General features: G+C 45.9%; 1 protein-coding gene across 4 annotated transcripts in view; it reads right to left on the bottom strand.

The window, feature by feature from the left end:
• The window catches only part of LOC120954898 (TGF-beta receptor type-1), an 85,636-nt gene extending 66,254 nt beyond the window's left edge, over positions 1-19,382 (bottom strand). For 2 of the 4 annotated variants that reach the window (XM_049609490.1, XM_049609488.1), the window contains exons 1-2: positions 19,183-19,382; positions 15,453-16,505 (exon numbers count right to left, since the gene is read on the bottom strand). In XM_049609490.1, the coding sequence (XP_049465447.1) occupies positions 15,453-15,807 (355 nt within the window). In that variant the 5' untranslated portion in view covers positions 15,808-16,505; positions 19,183-19,382. Of the gene's footprint in view, positions 1-15,452; positions 16,506-19,042 lie in introns of all 4 variants that reach the window. The other 2 variants (XM_040375206.2, XM_049609489.1) reach the window with 2 other exon arrangements.
• Between the last annotated feature and the right edge of the window lie 90 nt (positions 19,383-19,472).

The raw sequence follows: 19,472 nt of genomic DNA on the forward strand, positions 1-19,472 counted from the left end.
TGGTCAAATCAGTGAACTGCATTCCGACAATGCAACCACCTTTAAGGGAGCGGCACATGAGCTGAATCGCGTCTACAAGATGCTAAAGAGCGACGAACACGATCGAGCTGCTATATTTGATTGGTGCGCGATGAATCATATGAAGTGGAAGTTTATCCCACCAAGAGCACCACATTTTGGAGGTTTATGGGAGGCGGCGGTGAAGGCAGCTAAAAAGCATATAGTCAGAACAATAGGAACAACAAGCATCACACAGGAGAGCATGCTTACCCTACTTGCCCAGGTAGAGCAATGTTTGAATTCGCGACCAATTACACCTCTATCCGATGAGCCGTCGGACTTGGAACCATTGACACCGGGACACTTCCTCGTCGGTGGCAATCTGCAAGCGGTACCAATCATCGATTACACCGAGACACCGAGCAACTATTTGAGGGAATACCAGTTGGTACAAAAACATCTGCAAACCTTTTGGGCTCGATGGTATCCGGAGTACCTGCAGCAGTTACAAGCTCGAGCCAAATATTGCAACGGGAAATCAGCGGTTCTGAAAGAAAATACACTGGTGATTATTAAGGAAGACAATGTACATCCTACCTCGTGGCCGATGGGGCGCATCGTTGCAGTACACCCTGGAAAGGACGATGTTGTTCGCGTCGTTACACTGCGCACTGCTTCAGGGAAGCAAATCGTCCGCGCAGCTAATCGTCTGGCAGTTTTGCCTAATCCGGACGTAATTAGCAACTTAGAGCAGAAGGAAACCACTGGCACTGAGTAACGCGCAGCTGCAAGCCACGCGACATTGTTTACATTTCGCACTCATGGCAGAACAAGATACACGCAACACACATTCACACATCTACACACACGAGCAGTATGATAGGAGATAAGCGTCAGGTTCAAGAGTCGAACTGTTTTTGAATTCTTTTTTGAACTCATTTTTGGATTTATATTTTGCATGAAATTTAAAGAAGTTCTTCTTTGGTGGCCGGGAATGTTGGAATTAGAATAATTATTTTCGAACATAAATTTGAATTGCATAAAACAAAGCGTTAGGAAACTAAGATTAGGTTATAAACTACTCGACGTTAGAAACTGCTCGATCTACACGAATTATGAACTGCATGAAATATTATATACAAAAAAGGACAAACGAATATACAGTTGCAAACCGACCAGCGATAAAGGTGTACACTTTCCTATTCAAATTTCCTCCAAATATCACAGCCAGCCCCTTTTCGTGAATATATTTCACAGAACTCGAGGAATCGCACCCATAAGCAAATCCTTCCTCTCCCTCGCGGGCAGAAGCACTCCCATCAGAAGAATAATTAATTTTCCATTTCCAGCCTCCCGCCCCGCACCTGTGCCTCCTCGCCGATTGAATATTTAGAGTTCCCGGTGCTAAGGGTGATAACCCAGTGCGCCACACAACTCCCAACGGGTTCCGCCCGGTACGTGTGTACACGTATAACCTAGCCGCCTGAGTTTTCCACCCACCACATCACCACCTTCCTCTTCACCAAACCCGTCAAAAAAGCAAACCAACACGGAATGAATAGGAACGACTTCCCGCGTTCATTACACTCTTTCGCCTCGGCAACTATGATAAATCGAACAAAGACACGAGAGGATGCACAGTGTTCTGTGTGTTGTGGGTGTGTGTATGTGTGTGTTGCGGTATATCAATCGCTCTTACACACACACGCGCACACGAGAGCTTTTTCCTGGTAAATGCACAATTCTAACAAAACAGCCCTCCCTCTGGAAAACAATAAATTAGAAGAAAACCATCGCAAATGATTATAAAAACGAATTTAACTGAAATGTAGCGAACAATCCCCTTCACTCCCCCCCCGCGCACCGTGCCATGCTGTTTGGCCGTGAACGACCAGGCTTCTCCATTTCCGGTCGGTGTCTCGCAGCATGCTTACCTTTTGCGCATCGCAAAACGTTCACCAGACACGCCATCTCGAGTCAATGGAGTGCTTTCTTTTCCTGATAGTGTGCACACGCACACGACGAAAGAAATACACGCACACACACACGCACGCGTCCAACCATTCCCACTTGCATCCTTTTCATTCAAAAAGTCCTGGAAATGCCGAGAACCGGGAAGTAGCGCGAGCGCGTTCTTCTCATCAGGTAAGGACGCGCGTACAACACTCGCGAATGTGTGGGTGTGTATGTGCGGGAATGTGCGTACGTGAGACGAGATGTGTACGGTGTCGCATTTGTAGCGTAAAACTAGCAGAAGAGTACTGCTCGTCTGCATGATTCTTGCGTTGCGTAGGGATAGTAGTAGGCCTCCTAGGCAGAGAACGTAATCGAGAAGAAATCCTCCTATGTCATTTTAATCGCACGTGTGTGTGTGTGTTAAATGCGCAGCAATTATTTCTCCATCCTTCATTTTTCTCCCCACAGTTTAGAAGACGAACCGGCACACCATTTACCGGTTTGTGTGTGTGTGTGTGTCTGTGTGTCGATGTAGAGTAATTAAGCGGGGAGGTCTCGCCAACGCTGCCGTCGTTGTCGTCGACGTCGTTGGTCCATCTGTATACCGTTTCCGGTCGGTAGCAGTAGGCGGTGGAGGATGTTATTGATTTATGGAAAATTTATGCAACGTGTATAGGGGTACAGGATGGAAATCATATTTCATGCATTATTTATTGTTGCTTTGCTGTCATTAAAAAGATTAGGGATTTCTCGCACTAAGAGATGACTACATTTTTGAGGAAACACCATTTTCTCTTTCGGAAACTGGTTATCGACCTCGGGTAGCGCTGTGGCGTACCAGTTTATTACACCGCACGGGCCCCAATCGGTGGTATAGTTTGGCCACGATCGATCAAGCCCACAAGCACAGCCCCTGCCCGCTGCTCGCTGTACGTTACGCAACGAGACGAGGCAACGTCAAGCACACGCACACACGTGCGCAAAAAAAACAACTGTTTGGAGACATTCTTACAGCACACGCACAATATTCCGATGCATGAAAAGCATAAAAAGCCCCCACACACACACACCCACACAAAGCGAAACAACAGCGAGAAACATACAATAAAAGAGACAAAACAAAACAATCGTTCAACGCTCCACAGACGTCCGGCGGCATATAATCAACGGGAACGGAACCAAAAACCGAGACAACCGTGAGGCAGAAATGAACAGCTTTTCCCTAAGGCAGTAAAGGAGGACGAGCGGGAGAAAGAAAGAGAAGAACAAATGGCTCCAAACGCAGCAGCTGCGTTTGCTTCCCCCCCCCCCCTCCAACCCGACCAAGGATTATGCGGGGGGAGGGGCAAAGAAAGGAAAAGTTTACGCAAGCGAAACTCCTTGTGAAGAACGGCACGGCGCACGGAGCAGTGTCGACGTCATCGACGTCGTCATCCACCCCCACGGTCCTTCGGTTTTCACCGCCGCCGGCAAGCTTGGAAAAAAGGGAAATGACCTTTCACAAAACGCCATCCGTCATGCTGTCGTCGTGGGGGGGGACGCAGTGCTTCTGCTTTCCACTGTGCTGGTGTGTGTGAGTGTGCGTAAGTTTGCCAGGGATACGCATCCCACACCCTTATGCGCGCATGAGGGCTTTTCAGGCGTACGCACACACGCGTAAAGATGGATAGGGAAGTGCAGAGCACCAGGAAATGAATCGCTAAAGGGTGAAAGATCTGATGGAAAAGCGGTGCATCAGACATCACTAATGATGCTGCCGTCTTCTATGAGTGGGGAATGGGAAGGAAAAAGCTTGCACTAGACCCATCATTTCAAAGGTGTAGGGGAAAAGGTGTACGCACACATTGGTAATACAGTTCAGCAACAATAAATGAGCAGGATTGAATGAAAGATTTGAAATAAGGAACTGTATGGGAAAAAAACATCCAAAAAGTAAGGTAATGAAGCGCTCGATTGTATCGTTTTCTCCATTAGAATCATATAAAACGAAGGTTACAGTTGGATTTTGGGTTAATATTAATATTTCGAATATGAATTCAAATAGGAAAACACAGACGAATTAGAAGGAACTAAACCATAGGATATAGATAAAACTACTTGACTAATCAGGACTGCATGAAATGAACTGCTCGAACTACACGAATGAACTTTGTAATTAATTATGTAATGAACTATGGGACAAACGAATACACAGTTGCAAACAGACCGGCGATTAAGGAGCACTTTTCTCATTGTCATCAAATTTATACAAGCTAATACCACAATCCAGCAATTTAGTGAATATATTTCACAGTTACTTTCCTTGATGACATTTGACCTCAAGTTACGAACCAAAGTTGGCATTCAACGCGACTGTTCAACCACAACCACGAACCATTTTCTACGGCCCAAAGTAAAGGTCAACATTCTACAACAGTTTGAAGCAACCTTCGACAAATTTTAGACCTTAAAGCTTACAAGCTGTTAATAATCCATTTAAACCTTCCGACTCTTTTTCCGACTCACACCAACACTTCCAGTGGCACTCCTTTTCCCTTCTGACCACTGTTGCTCTTTCCGGATGCCACTGAGAAGCGCTGCGTAGTTCAAAAGTTCTCTGTGCTTTGGTTACCTTCAATCGATTACAAGCCATTTAACTTTAATAAAGCTCTTTAATGACTTTTTAAGAAGCTGGGCTCCCCCCCAGGTATTTATGCTTGCCCAATATACTCCCGAGAAACCGAGAAGTACAATGATCCGCACCAGTTTCTTGCTCCTTTTAACTCATCAACGGAGCAGAGAGAGAGACAAAAGGAGATAGCAGACGGAAAAGAGAAAAACTTTTCCTCTGCATCTAGGAAAAAAGGGGTAAACAAAATTAAGGAAACGCGCCAACTCTCCAATTCCTGCGTGGATTCGGTCAATGTTTCATGTGCCCACGCGTGTATGTGTGTGTGTGTGTGCTTTCTTCCAAGAAAATAGCAACAACAAGGCACAGCCCAAATATCCAACAATAAAATCAACACAAAAAAGCTACCCAAATCCCAAGCGATGAACCAAAAGAAATTACACCAGTGAAATCTAAAATGTGATTAGGGATTTTTACGGGTAATGAAAGTACCTCCGTATGCACCCGGCGATACCCTCCACACACAAAAACACACACAGCACAAGCCAAGATTTTCGATACAATTTTGCCTAAGTAGAGCTGACGGGATACTGGCGCGGCAAACCCAAGAAAAGATATAAAAATAACACAAAATTAAGGAAAGCGTACCAGCAGCCACAGGCCACAGCAGCAGCAGCAGCGGGACAAACATTGAAGAAGACGCAAGCTGGAAGTTGCGCCGCACAAGCAAGCACAAGGAAGAAAGATAGTCGTCGTCGGGGCGACCCTCGTCAGGGGAATTCAACAGAGCTTTTAGTTTCCTTTATTGATGTCCTTGCCACCGGCGCCAGTCTCGACCGGCGGGGGAGTTGGTGGAAACATCTGCATGCCGCGTGTAAGCGGGGACGACGACGACGACGACGACGACGGTAGTATGTTTGTGTGTTTAATGATTTAAGGACGTCTCTCCTTTCCCCCAGCGGTGGGTGAACGTTTCTTGCCTTTCCATTGCCTTCCCTCTCCAGTGGATCCCAAGAGTCGACAACCAAAACCGAACCAAAAAACCTTGAGATTAGAAGGGGAAAATCCACCCCCCGAAAGAAAGACCGACGACGCCGAGGATCACGAGGATCGAGGCGCAGAGAAGCAGCGATTTCCCAATCGAAACGAAAATGAAATGAAACACAGCAATCGGATTGACAGGTCGATATGACTCGGGCGGTGTTGTTTGTGTTTGTGTGGACCCAGAGAGGGGCCCAGAGGGTCCACCGTTCAGCGGGGTGGTTGAAACAAATTTGCTCCGGCTTTACTTCTGGAGCTCGAGAATCTTCACTCTTTGTTGGAGTCTTTGGGGAAGCAGAGCCATTAATGTCACCTTCTTTTGTGGGCAGTGTCTGTCCGGTTCTATTGATTGCTATAATTCTTGTCCCTAACTTCTTTAGCTACCTTGTAGTAGCATAGCATAGTATAGCATCGAATAGCAAGGAAGCGGGAAACCCCTTCAGAGTTAGCTGTTAGTTTAACAGTGTTCAAGAAAGTTCACTTAAACAAACGAAAGACAATGAAATGGAGCTTAATTTATGATGAGCATAACACTTCCCCCTTCACACTAAACCGGCTTACGGAATGGCTGCTAATAGACCGAACTCCACCAAGGCTCGGAACAGCGCAACCAATTAAAACTAATGCTTCCGCGCCCGAGACAACGGAACTAAGAAATTGTACTCTTCTCCTGAGTACACATCAATATATCATTGCATATAATCCGCTGATTAATTGCCACTACTCACGTATCGCCCGAAGCGCGAAGATAATACCGAAGGGCAAACACCTTCAAACAGCAACTATTGCGCGGAAAAGCTAAGTTCGCTTCAATCCATGTTTCTGTTTAGCTAATTCCATCGAAGCGCAAGCTATAAATTAATGTTTCTTTCTACTTTATTTAAAAGCTTCACTGCGCATTTTCATAATGAAGCGATGTATACAACGAACCACTCGTCCCTTTGACATGGACAAAATTGTTGAAAAAATGACTGACAGCCTTACAGCACCGAAGACGTTCACAGCGCCACCCCACCGGTACTACACTTCACAGCGCAGCAAAACACTGCTGCAACGGTTTTTCGAGATTGTCTGTGTTCACCCTTCACATCCAACATTAATGCGTATGTAAACGTTTCGGCTGTGAAGCTTCGATTACAACAAAGTTCATCGTTGTATTTCAGCGGCATTTTGCACACCCTCGCCCCCTGCTTTTTTGCTTATGCACAACTGCAGTTTCCCATCATCCACCCCCATCACTCGTTTGTGTTATGCACCGCGGGAAGAAAGCTTCACGGTTACAATAACAAAAGCAGCAACAACAACTGAAATGAACTTGTTTACTCGTACGTGTACTATAAACGCTCGCAATCAATCATTGTTGCCGACGGTGGCGCGTCTGTTATCGGGCTTGGTATTGGAACAACCGCCTCTTTTCGCTACGCCTAATCGGAAGTTTGTTGTTGTTGTTTCTTCTGTGTTGTTATGCCTCTGGGTTCCTCCGCTCGAGCTGCTGCTGCTCCAATTGTACCGACGGTTATGGTGGATGCATTAGGCGTTAACAATCAGATTGCTAATTAGGATAAAGAGACCGGGAAGCGCACACAAGCACAAACACACACACACACAAACGAGAGTTACTTCCACTTCCTCTCTTCGCCGTGATCGCGTGATCGAGGTATAAAGAGACGTACCAGATCTTAAAAAATGAAGTTGTTTTGCGCTTTTTCTGCTCGATCTGCTCGTCAAATTTCCATTTTTAATCAATACACCACTAAAAGCTTCAAATCAATTTACTACACACACACGCACACACACCCAGAGTAAAACGCAGGATTTGCGCACACGATATCAATAAACCACAAATGCGCATAATCATGGCAGCAGCGGTGGCAAAGAAGGGGATGGCTGTGCTTTTTGCACGAAAATCAATCTACATTCAATTAAATCGTAAAAATACTAACCAGCCTCCAGGAAGGAACGGGCCAATGCGCGCTCCAAATCACAGCCAGCGCCCTAGTGCCTCTCTTTGCACCCCCACATACCCCAGGCCGTGTGTGTGTGTGCTCCCAGGGATAATAATTGTTTCAATTAGTTTGCCATATAATTTGATACGTTATGGGGTTATACCCTTCATTACTCCCCCCCGGCTTGGTTCCGCTTGTATATGTGTGTGTGTGTGTTCTAGTATGTTGTTTTTCTCTCTCTACCTCTCGGCGCCATTGCACAAAAGAAGTACAAGTTGTTGCATGCACAGTTGTTGGGTGGGTGGTGGTGCCTGGTAGTGATGATGACCGGTGCACCGGTAAAAGAACACGGGAATAATTAAAATAGCATCACAAATTAAAATACTACCCCCCATAGCGGGAGCGGGGGGATGGAGATCGCTGGGAGTAGGAAAAGAAAGGAACGAGAGGATGAGGACGTTGCCTTATGAAAACAAATAAACAAACAGCGTGGAAAGCGATCGTGTACCGAGGAAAGCCGATGTGTTGGAGAGGCCGGGGGCCGGTTGCATTTTAAACAAACATGGAGCGTGCGAGCGGATACACACAAAGACACACACACACATACACTCGTTTTAAGTCACCTTCGTAGCCCGGGCGGCGGCAGTGCGGCACAATAAAAGGCAATCGAATGTGTTGCAATGATTTTCAAATCCACCACAACGGACTTGAAACGGTTTGGAAGATAAAAAAAAGCTAACATTAAATTGATTACTGAATAAATGCACATTTTTTGTAAGTAAATATATTACATTACAATCCAAATACAATTTGTTTGTTTTGCTTGCTCTCTTTGCGGGTGTGAAATCTGCATAACGAGAAAGATAATTCGATGGCTAAGCGCGCATAATCTGTTCTGTTCTGTTGCTCAATGTATAATGAAGCATATAAAATTACAATAAAACAATGAATTAACCACTCAACTCCCTTCATTTCGTGCCATATTTCGTTGCCAGAGGTGGCAAATGTGAAATAAAACGCAACGCTATTTGCCCCACAAAACCTCCTCGAGTTAATAAACACAGCAAAAGGCGAAGAAACACACACACACACACACACACGCAATGCCTCCCACGGACACGGAGCAACGCATTTAATGTACTATCATAAGATCACACCTTCCTTCTTCTTTTTTCAAACTACAAGAGTTCCACCACCATGTTCGCCCACAGTGCTGAGGCGCCGCCGCCAGTAGTAGTACACGATGGAAGAGAAATTCCTCGCCCTTGCCTTCTGGCCCCAGCTGGTTTCGATCGTCGAAGGAAAAACGAGACGAAAAACAATTGCAATTGGAATTGGAGATGGAATGTCCGGGGGATTATATTGCTTGCGGAAATGGTACAGATGGGAGTGAAAGGGCAACGGAGCACCGTTCGTACACAATGCCTGCAATCAACCAAGCAGGGGAACCAGCAGCAAAAAGCAGTTAATTTGCAGCAGCCACCCCCGTGCGCTAGAGAGGGTTTTCTTTCTTTTTTTTGTACTTTCGTTTCGTTTGTTTCGATTGCTTGCGTATTTTACTTGAGCAGAGCCACCAACGCCATCTGCTACGCCAGGCGACTGGCGCGAGACGACGACGGCGACGACGAAGGCGATTTGTGTGTTCGTGATTGGTTTCGATTGATGACTGTACACTAACAAGGAAATGAGCAACCGTTCCGAAACCGTACTTCCAGCACAATCCCCCGCGCACACGCAAAGACGCACAACGAGCGAATGAGGCAGCAAGCAAGCTTAATTGATTTGCATCAACGTTGCATCGATGGTGGCGCGGCCCGCGTTAAACCTTCTTTCCAGCGTTGCTGGGTGGGATGTAGATTTATGTTGCAGCACGAGGTAGAGAGAGAGAGAAAGAGAGAGAGAGAGAGAGAGAGAGAGAGAGAGAGAAAAACGAAGGGCAACCAAGAATGGAATGCAATCGTAATCGTAATTGGTTTGAGATTAATTAGACGCTATTAGTATTAATCTTCAAACCCCACACTCCCCACACTCCCCACAGTGAGGCAATCGTTACACCCCAAGGAGAGAGGAAAGATTATGTTATTTATAGGTGAAATTTTGCTACGCTTGTGTTACTTTCGAGTAGCATTAAAATAATCCAATAGTAAGGTGATTCAATTGTGGTGAGAGAACGAACTTAGTTTTTTCATGATCGTCCACTGTAAAATGCATCAAAATACAGACGTTGCCACCAAATTTTGGCTCTAAGACATCAATTTTTGACTCTAACGCACTACATTTTTTGTATGTACATCATCAAGTTTTACTCTTATTGGAATCACCATAATTCTATAAGGTTTTTGATCAGATTTATTACAATTGGAATTTTACATCACACAAACAAAATCGTGTAATTTGATTGTTTTTTTTTTGGGAAAAATAATGAAATTTTGTTAATTTTACAGTCATTTTTTACACCTGAATATACATGCTAACTTTGTTCACTCCATTTAACCTCCAAACTTTGCATAATAATTGTTATATTTTTAATTCTATCAATGAAATTTTCTTAACTGCTTAGCTCAAATTCAATAATAGTGGAACACGTAGTTTTAGACATTACGTTAAATTTAGCAAATAAGCGATTGGTTCACAATCTAAAATTGATGTCTTAAAAACAAAAATTGAAGCTCACTGTCAAAAATTAATGCTTTAGAGGCAAAACGCTGTGACACGCTGTCAAAAATGGGTGCCTTGGAGACAAAAATAGGTGACTTAAAGTCAACATTAAGCGGCAACAGCTGTAACAACCTGCACTTAATAAGTTTAATTTACTCATCACTTTTAACTACTTCTCACCGAGTAGCTGCTGTCCGACGAAATGAATTATTCCCACAGCTTACTTACAGACAAACCAGCAAACCAATTTGTCATACCTTCGCACCCCGACAAGTGGACGTAATCCTTGAGAATATGCCCACATCTCTCTCCCTCTCCTTCTCTCTTTCTGCACCACAAGCAGATTACCTTCGGCTCTAACCGAGCACACACTTTCACACGCTGCACACACCTCCGCACATTAAAAGGAGACACAGCACCACTTTCAACCCTACCACAACACAACGGGTGTGTGTGTGTGTGTGTGTGTGTGTGTGTGTGTGTGTGTGTGTGTGTGTGTGTGTGTGTGTGTGTGTGTGTGTGTGTGTGTGTGTGTGTGTGTGTGTGTGTGTGTGTGTGTGTGTGTGTGTGTGTGTGTGTGTGTGTTGCTAAAAATGGGGCTACTACCCAAAATTACAAAACTCATTTAACACACACACACCACACCACACACTTCATCAGTTTCAAACTTCTCAATTTACACCTTCGACAGCCCACGTGTCCTCCGAAGCGACACCACCACAAGCAGAATTCTCTAATTTAATGAAAAGCAAATGTTTAAATTAATCACTTTCCAATTATTGTCACCCACCCCGAAAACGGCTACGGCAAAAAACAAGACAGAAGAGAGAGAGGAATAATTCTCCACCGTGTAATAATACATCATCGTTGCGCAGACTTTGCGCAAACATTGTGGTGTGGTGTGTGCGCGACACCAATTCGCCCGCTTGTCGTGGTACGTTTTCAAGGTGCATAAACAATCCATCAACCTCGCTGCTGATGATATTGACGACCGAAATGACGTGTTCGAATCTTCTGCCTTCTGTCGATTGTTTCTCACCGTCTGTGGTACCAGACATTGGAGCGGACGGGGGATTAATAACCCGGATGGGGTTGGGTTGTATGTGTCATTCTGTTGTGTGGTAGATTGAACTATAATAATAAACAAATTGTTAGATTGTTAGGAAGATGATTAGTTAGCGTGGCTATGCTGCTATAAATGTAATAATAAAGAATCGATTTCCCTTTTTTTTGAAAGTTTTTTTTATGAGCAAAGTGTGATATTTCACAACATACAAAGGATAAACTCGTACGTAATGGGGTGCGTAGAAGACGTGAAACACTCAATCATATTAATACAGACGTGTTAAGAGCAGCAGCGGCTCGGGCAGCAATGACCCCGTCTAACGCAACGCGCCGACCCAGACAAATATGTTGAAACATGCCACATTTTTCTATTACCATCATCATATCAAGCGCAGAGCCCTTTTCCATGCCGTGTTCACATCATCCACCGGGCAGCAGTCGTTAAGTCTACGCGCATAGAGCTCTACATCGCGTCGTCTACATAACAAATCTAGCCCCGTTGCGCTGGGCCGCGTGCGTCTAGGCGACGATCGTCACCAGTCCCAGCGCAGACACGCTCACCTAAGCTAGACACACACACTGCGAAGACAACGAAAACTGCCCCGCAGGGCAGGGAGGGCGGGGCAAAAGGCGTCCAAAGACGCGGCGACGAGACAGTCGGAACGAGTGGAAAGAGCCAACCGAAAGGGGTGTGTATGCCGGTGGACCGGTGGACCCAGACAGCTGCCGTCTGCCAAAAACCTGTTTCCCATTTAGACGATCAACCTACCCTTGCGTGCCCTCTTCCCTCCACCCCGAGCACGAGACGATCACTTTCTATACAGACAAACCAGACACACACACACACACAAAGACAGAGCTCTGAACTCGAACTTCGAGCGCGACAACGGCCAACTTGCAAGCATTTGCATTTTTTGGACCCGCGACCCGGTTAGCGAAAGGGGAGAGAAGTGTGATCGATTTATGAACTAGAGACAGTGCTCCGTACATGGGAAAATGTGGTGCCTGGGGAGGGGATAAAAAAACCGACAAAATTTGGGCACCGACGAAAACAAAAGATAAAAAAAAGGCAAAGAGCAGGATGACGTCGAGAGCAGCAGCAGCCAGCGACGAAGCTGGTTTTTGCACGCTTTGCAGCAAGTCTAGACAATTTCCTTCCTTTTTTACAATTGGATAAATTGAACTTGAAGATCGAGTTCTTGGAGCAAATATGCCAATAGTAGTCCAATGAGATCAACAACATACTATTGAAGACTTTGAAGTCAAAAGCCATAAGGAGGATCTTGCCTTGTAAATCAAACACCTAATTCCTTTGACGATCGTTGCTCACTTCTCCAAGTACATCGAGCGCTCACACACCCGTCCAATCATTGCTGCAAAACAATCGCTCACGATCGTCCCAATTGTTAGCCGCACGCTTACATTACTGATCACTGCCCCTATCTCCCCTACGCGGGGCGCTGCTATCCCATGCTTCCGTTCCGGCAAACCATTGGCACGTTTGCACCGCACACGCACGCACATGCACTCGACACGTGCGTTGCTCTGGGAGGGAGGTGCACAAATGCAATCGAAGTCATCGCTGCTAGCATCCCCCCACAAACTGCTCCGGCTTAGACACCCCTTTGGAGGGGCGAGGTGCTGGAACGGTACACACACAGGTTCAAGCACTCAGGGAGCAGTCGGTAGTGCCCGATCTCAAGATAGAATGCGTGCGTCTACCATCGCGTTCGATCATTCCAGAAACTGGGTCATTGCAGTTCATTCAACGTCGTCCCGGAGGTTTGGACATGGTGTGTGTGTTGGTACATGGTGCACCGATCATCTACAAACGACTTGGTCGTGTTAAAAAACAGGGAGCTGTGAGGGTTCCGTGAGATGAATGAGTAATGTAAGCCGTGGTGTTGTTTGTTGCATTCCTGAGCTCTGGGGAGAGTCTCTGTTGTAGATCGATTTAGGTGCTAAGATAAGATTGAGTGCTTAAATGTACAACATCGTTACATCAGGATGTTTATCTGTTGCTATATTTGAATCTGGAAGTTGTTTCAGAAGGAGTTGAGTCAACAAGCGTGATCTTATTGTGCAATTGGTTTATCTCTAATTTTTACCATCAATTTCCATCATACAGATAGTTGTTTTGTCCATCAGAACCATGAGACTGTAACTTGATTCTTCTTTTCTAATGAACAAAGGCCTTATAATTCAACAAAATCTACTACAAAGCTCCGTAAAACGAGCTGAAATGTTGTGAAATATCAATAGCCTAAAAATGGAAACACAGATGACAATTTATCAGCGATTCCACCCCTATGACGTGGACATTCGGCGGGGCCTACACCAAGTATGCATTGTGTGTATGAAACCCAAAAGGCACTAGATAAGATAGTAACATCCTTATCGTTCGACAGGCTCTTAAGTTTGTTAGCAAAAGGCATGCAAAAAACAATGCCGCAGCACGCTTCTCTAAACAAACCCTCTTTCGACCGAACCAACAAGCGATGATTAGCAGCGATGAGGCACGAGTTTGAGTTAGGCAGATGAGTTTGTATGCATCCGTTTATTTACACACAATCCAACCCTCTCCAAAACGGTGTTCTCCCCATCACTACCCCAACACATTGTACATTGGCGTCAAAGGAAAAAGTGTATGTGCATTTTTTGTTTGGTCTTGCAAGAGGACCCCCCCATGGCGAGCAACGACGACCACAGGTGGACGTGGCGGCAATGGAAAGTACAACAAAAAAAACTGCATGTCACCTAATGATGAGCAACGACCGGCAATAAACAACCACCGTGAGACTGATTGACAGCTTAACCGTGGCCGTGGCGAACCTTCACAGCTGGTGGGAGGGATGGAGGGCAAGCACAAACGCACACACACTAGTGAGCGACAAATAAAAACACGCACTTCCACTTCCATGTGAAGAAATAGACACAATGTGCGTTCCGGACGGCCCGGAGCGGTCATCGCTAAAAATATCGTCGTCGAATGAAGCGATTGGCGACGCACAGACGGATTAGAACGTTAGCCTGGAGCAGCAGTGGGAAGGTTTTGATATGACTCTCAGGGATGGGGGGGATGTTTGGTGGAGGGGTGTGGTAACTGTAAGTGAAATCGAAACCGATTCCAATTCCGGTCGGTTCAGAGCGCCGGGCGCCTTCGATTGATTAGGGCACAGCAGGCAGGGGTGGTGGCGGTGATTAGCATGGGAAGCCATTATTTATTTGGCGCTGCGATAAAGCTTCCACGAACTGGAATGCAGGGCTAGGGAAGGGGGCATGACCGTATCAGGCGGGGCAATTGTTGGGATTTTGCAATTTATCGGTTGTTGATTAGGAATTAGCTTATCGACTGTAAGAAGGACGGGTATAATTTGAACGGAAAACTGGGTCGTTAAAGCAGACAATTCTGATCATGTACTGAACATATTTTGATTCTACAATTCTACTGCCTGGGAGATTCTATGTAATATGCTGCAATCTAGTGATTGCTGACAACCTGCCTCAAAATTGATGTTTGCTATTTCAAATGTCTTTATCTTCAATTTTCTCAATGTTCTGGGTGATATCTTCAATTTCCTGGACACGATCAATCGATCAGATAATAGAATAGTACTACATTACATAGTTCCAGATATCCAACATTATTACAGAACTCTTCGTGAGTTCCATAACAATGATGTTTTAGTACATTGTTGTGATACCTGTGAATGACCACAATCTTATGAATTCCTAGTCCAGAGTTATCAGCTAATGTTCTCTGGGTAGATTATTGTAGACGTGGATTATGTCCACTAGAAATAGACTAGGCCCTAGAGTGACTGCTAAAGCTATTTCCAGAGGATGTTACAAAGATCTTCAAAGATCTCGATCTTAGATTCTCCAAAAGGATATTGATATTGCTGATACTTCAATGACTTCAAGTCAACCTTATCTTTAAAATGAATATGTGACATTTTGAGCTCATATAGTTCTACTTTGACTGAGAAACGGGAAGATGACTCAACTAATAGCAGATCTTCCACTTCAAAGCAGAAGACACAGTAAGACTCAATCTGATTGCATTTTTCTTCTGAACAGCCTTCCAGACGACCATATCCCCAATTCCCGATCCATTGCGATCTTACATCACACGGATTCTGTAACAACTTCTCCAGCGCTTACCCCTTGTCACTTACCTTTGGCAAAGCTCCAATCGCTGAAACTAGGCAGCAACAGCAGAACCAGAGCAGCGGACAGCACGGACCACTGGTGTAGCCGGCGGCGGTGGCTGCCTCTGCTACTGCTACACTGCCTTCTTCGGCTGGCCGTCGGGGGCACCGCCACACTGACGGCAATCTTCCTCCACCACATCATCGTTCCGGCGATCCGGCTGCTTGTTGTTCTACGTTTTTCCACTTTACGATCAATCACGATCGTCGTCGCTCTCGTCGTCGCGGTAGACGCTGCGGCGGTACTGCTGCCTGCGACCTGCGTCATTGGGAATTTGCTCCGGTTCACGGTTGCTGGCTCGGGTTTGCCGCCGTCGGCCATCGGCGACCGGAAACGAACCACGGCAGCGACGGCGAAGACGTTTCGAACCCGCGATCGCAGCAATAGGTAGTAGCAGCGGTGTGGTAGCAGTAGCACCGGCCAATTTTGCTCATCAGAAAAGATTAGCACTTTTATTTATTTTCATTCGCCGCTGCTCATGCCTGGAGGGAGGGGGATTTCGCGCCCACCGGACGGCGGTTCGCGTTGTATGGTGTTGGGGGCCTCTATTTATTACTTCTCTTTTTTTTTCGGTGCGTGATTCTTGTCGAAGATTTTCGCTACGCTTTTGATGCGTCACAGAACACACGGGGGGGACACGCGTTTTCTTTAAATTTGAAAATTACTGTGCCGCACACGCACACACACACCACCAAAACCTTCAGCTGCTTCCGGGTTGGGGGCAACAATTCGATTTGGCGATTTATTTCACTTCTTCATTTCATTTCTTCCAGTAATAGCAAATGCACGACTTTATTTCACACACTCTATCCGATCACTTTTTCAGCAGGAAGTAGTTAGAAATGCAATTTAAATTGAAGAATTTTCGCATAGACGACCTCTTTTGCCGCCCTTCGATCACTCAGCGACTCACTCACTTCCGGATGTGTGTTTGATGAGTAACTTATCTCACAACACTTTTTGGGGGGTACAGATTTATCTCACCACGAGCATGTTACAGCAGCACTTTATAGCACATCCTACAAGAAGAATGATTCTAGAGGTTACACACAACATCGACACACACAATGTACGCGATATATAGAAAAAACGCACTACACAGTTGAGCACACATACACACAGAAGCATACATTTCGGAATGCGAAGGAGTCCAAAAAACTCGTGAGATGATTACGTGGATGGTTGCGATGGTGATGTTTTCTCACTTCTATCCCGTATCTCTTCTGTAAATGGTTTTTCACGGCCTATTCTGTTTCAACCCCAAGGTACGAAAACTAGTTCCAAATAGCACCCCGTGTCACTCGTTTGCGATGTTATTAACCTTCAATCAATTCCCCCTCGCGCTACAGCAAGAGCACCCAAGAAAACGATGGCCCTTGTGTTGAACAGGGAAAAGAAGTGTTGGACGCGATCACGGGAGTTTGTTGGTCCTCGCATTGTCGAGGACAGCAAAACACTAACACGCCGCCAACGGGACGACGTCTTCGTATCCTTCGAAACGTTCTCCCTTCATCAACAGCAACAACCAACAACAACAACAGTAAGTAATGGAGGAAAAAGGTGTAAATGAAAAAAACGCGCCACCCGGAGACGGAAAATCCGGAGCGCTCTTTGTGTGTGCGTCTGTGTTTGTGTGTATGTTCCGGTATCCCTAAAATTTCATTCACACCTAGCACACACTTCGCTAGGGCCTTCCCTCTCTGTCTGTCTGTCTGTCTGTCTGTGTGTGTTTGTATTGGATCCCCATCGCACGGGCGCACGGGGACGAGACACACACACACACACTTACACACAGGACTGTCTCAATACTAACACACATGCGCGAACGTTACGCTGTTTTTGGTGTATCCTTGTGTTTTTGTGTGTCCGTTTCTTCATCCTAAATACAACGGCGTGGGGCGGGGGGATGCCGGGTTGCTGCGTTTGTCTGCAGCAGTGTTAGTGAGTGAAAGTGCTTGTGTGTGTATGTTTGTGTAAGCGGCACAGAAAAGCACATACACAAACACGCACCAAGCTAAAGCAAGGCGAATAAAAAAACGGGTAAAAGGAGGAGGAAGTAGAAGAAGCACACTAATGAGAAATGGGATAACGGGAGTTGTGAAAATGCCGGGTGGCGGAAACCATTTTTCCCACTCAAACTGTTCCGTAATTGTGCGTTTAAGGGAAGGAAGAAAAAGTATAGGCAATTTTCCAGCCCCCCACACCCCTCAACAAAAAAACTTAATTATTTTCCTAATCGGTTGATGTGTGACCTTTCCCCATTCCGCGCAAAAATTACTTTCATTTCCTCTCTTAAATTCGTGCAAAAACATTAAAATACACAAATACAAACACTAAGACACACTGACCAAAAACGAACTTTACAAAATGCCTCAAAATGTTCCTGCCCGAAAAAAATGCGTTTTTCTTTTCCCCCCCCTCTCCCTCCCTTTTTTTCTCGCCACCCGACACGGAGAACATCAGGGAAACGCTGGATGTCCGGTGGTATGTGTGTGCGTACGGGCCATACCATACTCACAACACACCGTACACACGCGCAAGGGCCCGTAGTCCTCTCCGCTTTGCCTGTGTGTTTGTGTACATGTTTCTGCACACATTTTTGCGGTTCTTGTCCGAACTCGAATGACGAATTTGGGATTTTTTAAACAGAATTTACAAAAAAATAAGGGAACACTTTGGTTCATTTGTTGCCCTTTGCAAAACTGCGCGTAATCGCAATGTGCGCAATATGTACGCACAAACAAACTCAGCTTTCTGCTGCTCCATACTAACAAACACACGCACTGGAGCACTTTTGCGCTTCCGTACCAACACAGTAAACACTGGAAAACGAACCAATCCCCCTTCACGCAAAACAACACCACCATCATCATCACATCTTCACCGTCCATCATCCCTGGCAACCAACAACACTGGGTGTAATAAGCAGAGGGGGGGGGGGGGGATTACGACGAGGAAATAATATGCAATCTTCCGCAAGATGGGCACACGCGCACACAAACACACGCACAGTCACGGTCACATCGCCGCACTCTGGCGGATCGGTTTGGCCAAAAAATTGATTGTGTGAAACGCAAAAGGAAAAAAACACTAAATTCTTGCACACGCACACACATTCTGTGCGCCCGCACACTACTCTACCCGCCGACAATAATCAAACACGCACAGCACTATCATCCATTGAGCAACCCACGCACGCAAGCAAACGCGCACACACACATACATTTGCCCTCCAAATTCCGGGGGAAATCGCCGCAAGCAAGAAGTTTCCTTCATCTTTCGGCACACACCACGCACACTCACACACACACACAAAGATACACTGAAAAACACTTTCCACACACGCTGGGGGAGAAAGGAAGACGCGGGGAGACTGATTTTTCCACTTGACATTTCCCGAAACCGACCAGCGGAGCAGTTCCGTTTTTTTCCTTCCGGACTAGCACCGAAACGACCGAAAACCTTGATACATTGCACCTCTCCTCCCCTTCCTTCTGATGCTGCTCTCTCCCTTTTCTCCCCTTCTGCCTTCCACCAACTCTTTACTGATTCACACTTTTGCTTCTATGCCGCGCTGCTTCTGCCTGTGGCGCCGCTGCCCTTGCGAGAATTCTTTCGGCCCGTATTCTGGAGCAGCCACAAGGGGGAGATTTCACACTGCACAAAAGGGTCACAGGCACACACGCAAAAACTCACCATTCGCCCGAATCGCTCTATGGAATGCAGTGTGTTGTGCTCATCTTCACGGTCCACACACACACGCACACTCACACACGGTGCGACCGCACGCAACAACGAATCGGAAAACAATAGAGCGAAAAAACCTGCCTCCCAATTTCACCGATAGGCGAGTTTGTGTGTGTCGCTTTTTTAATGCACTGCGAGGTTTTTGTTTTTTTTTCTTTTTCTAGCCATCCCCACTAGCTGTCAAATCGTCATCATCTTCGAAAAGGGGGGCGACGAGAGCGAGATGGAATGAGAGGCTC

Source organism: Anopheles coluzzii, chromosome 3 (genome assembly GCF_943734685.1).
Source record: "Anopheles coluzzii chromosome 3, AcolN3, whole genome shotgun sequence".
Taxonomy (NCBI): domain Eukaryota; kingdom Metazoa; phylum Arthropoda; class Insecta; order Diptera; family Culicidae; genus Anopheles; species Anopheles coluzzii.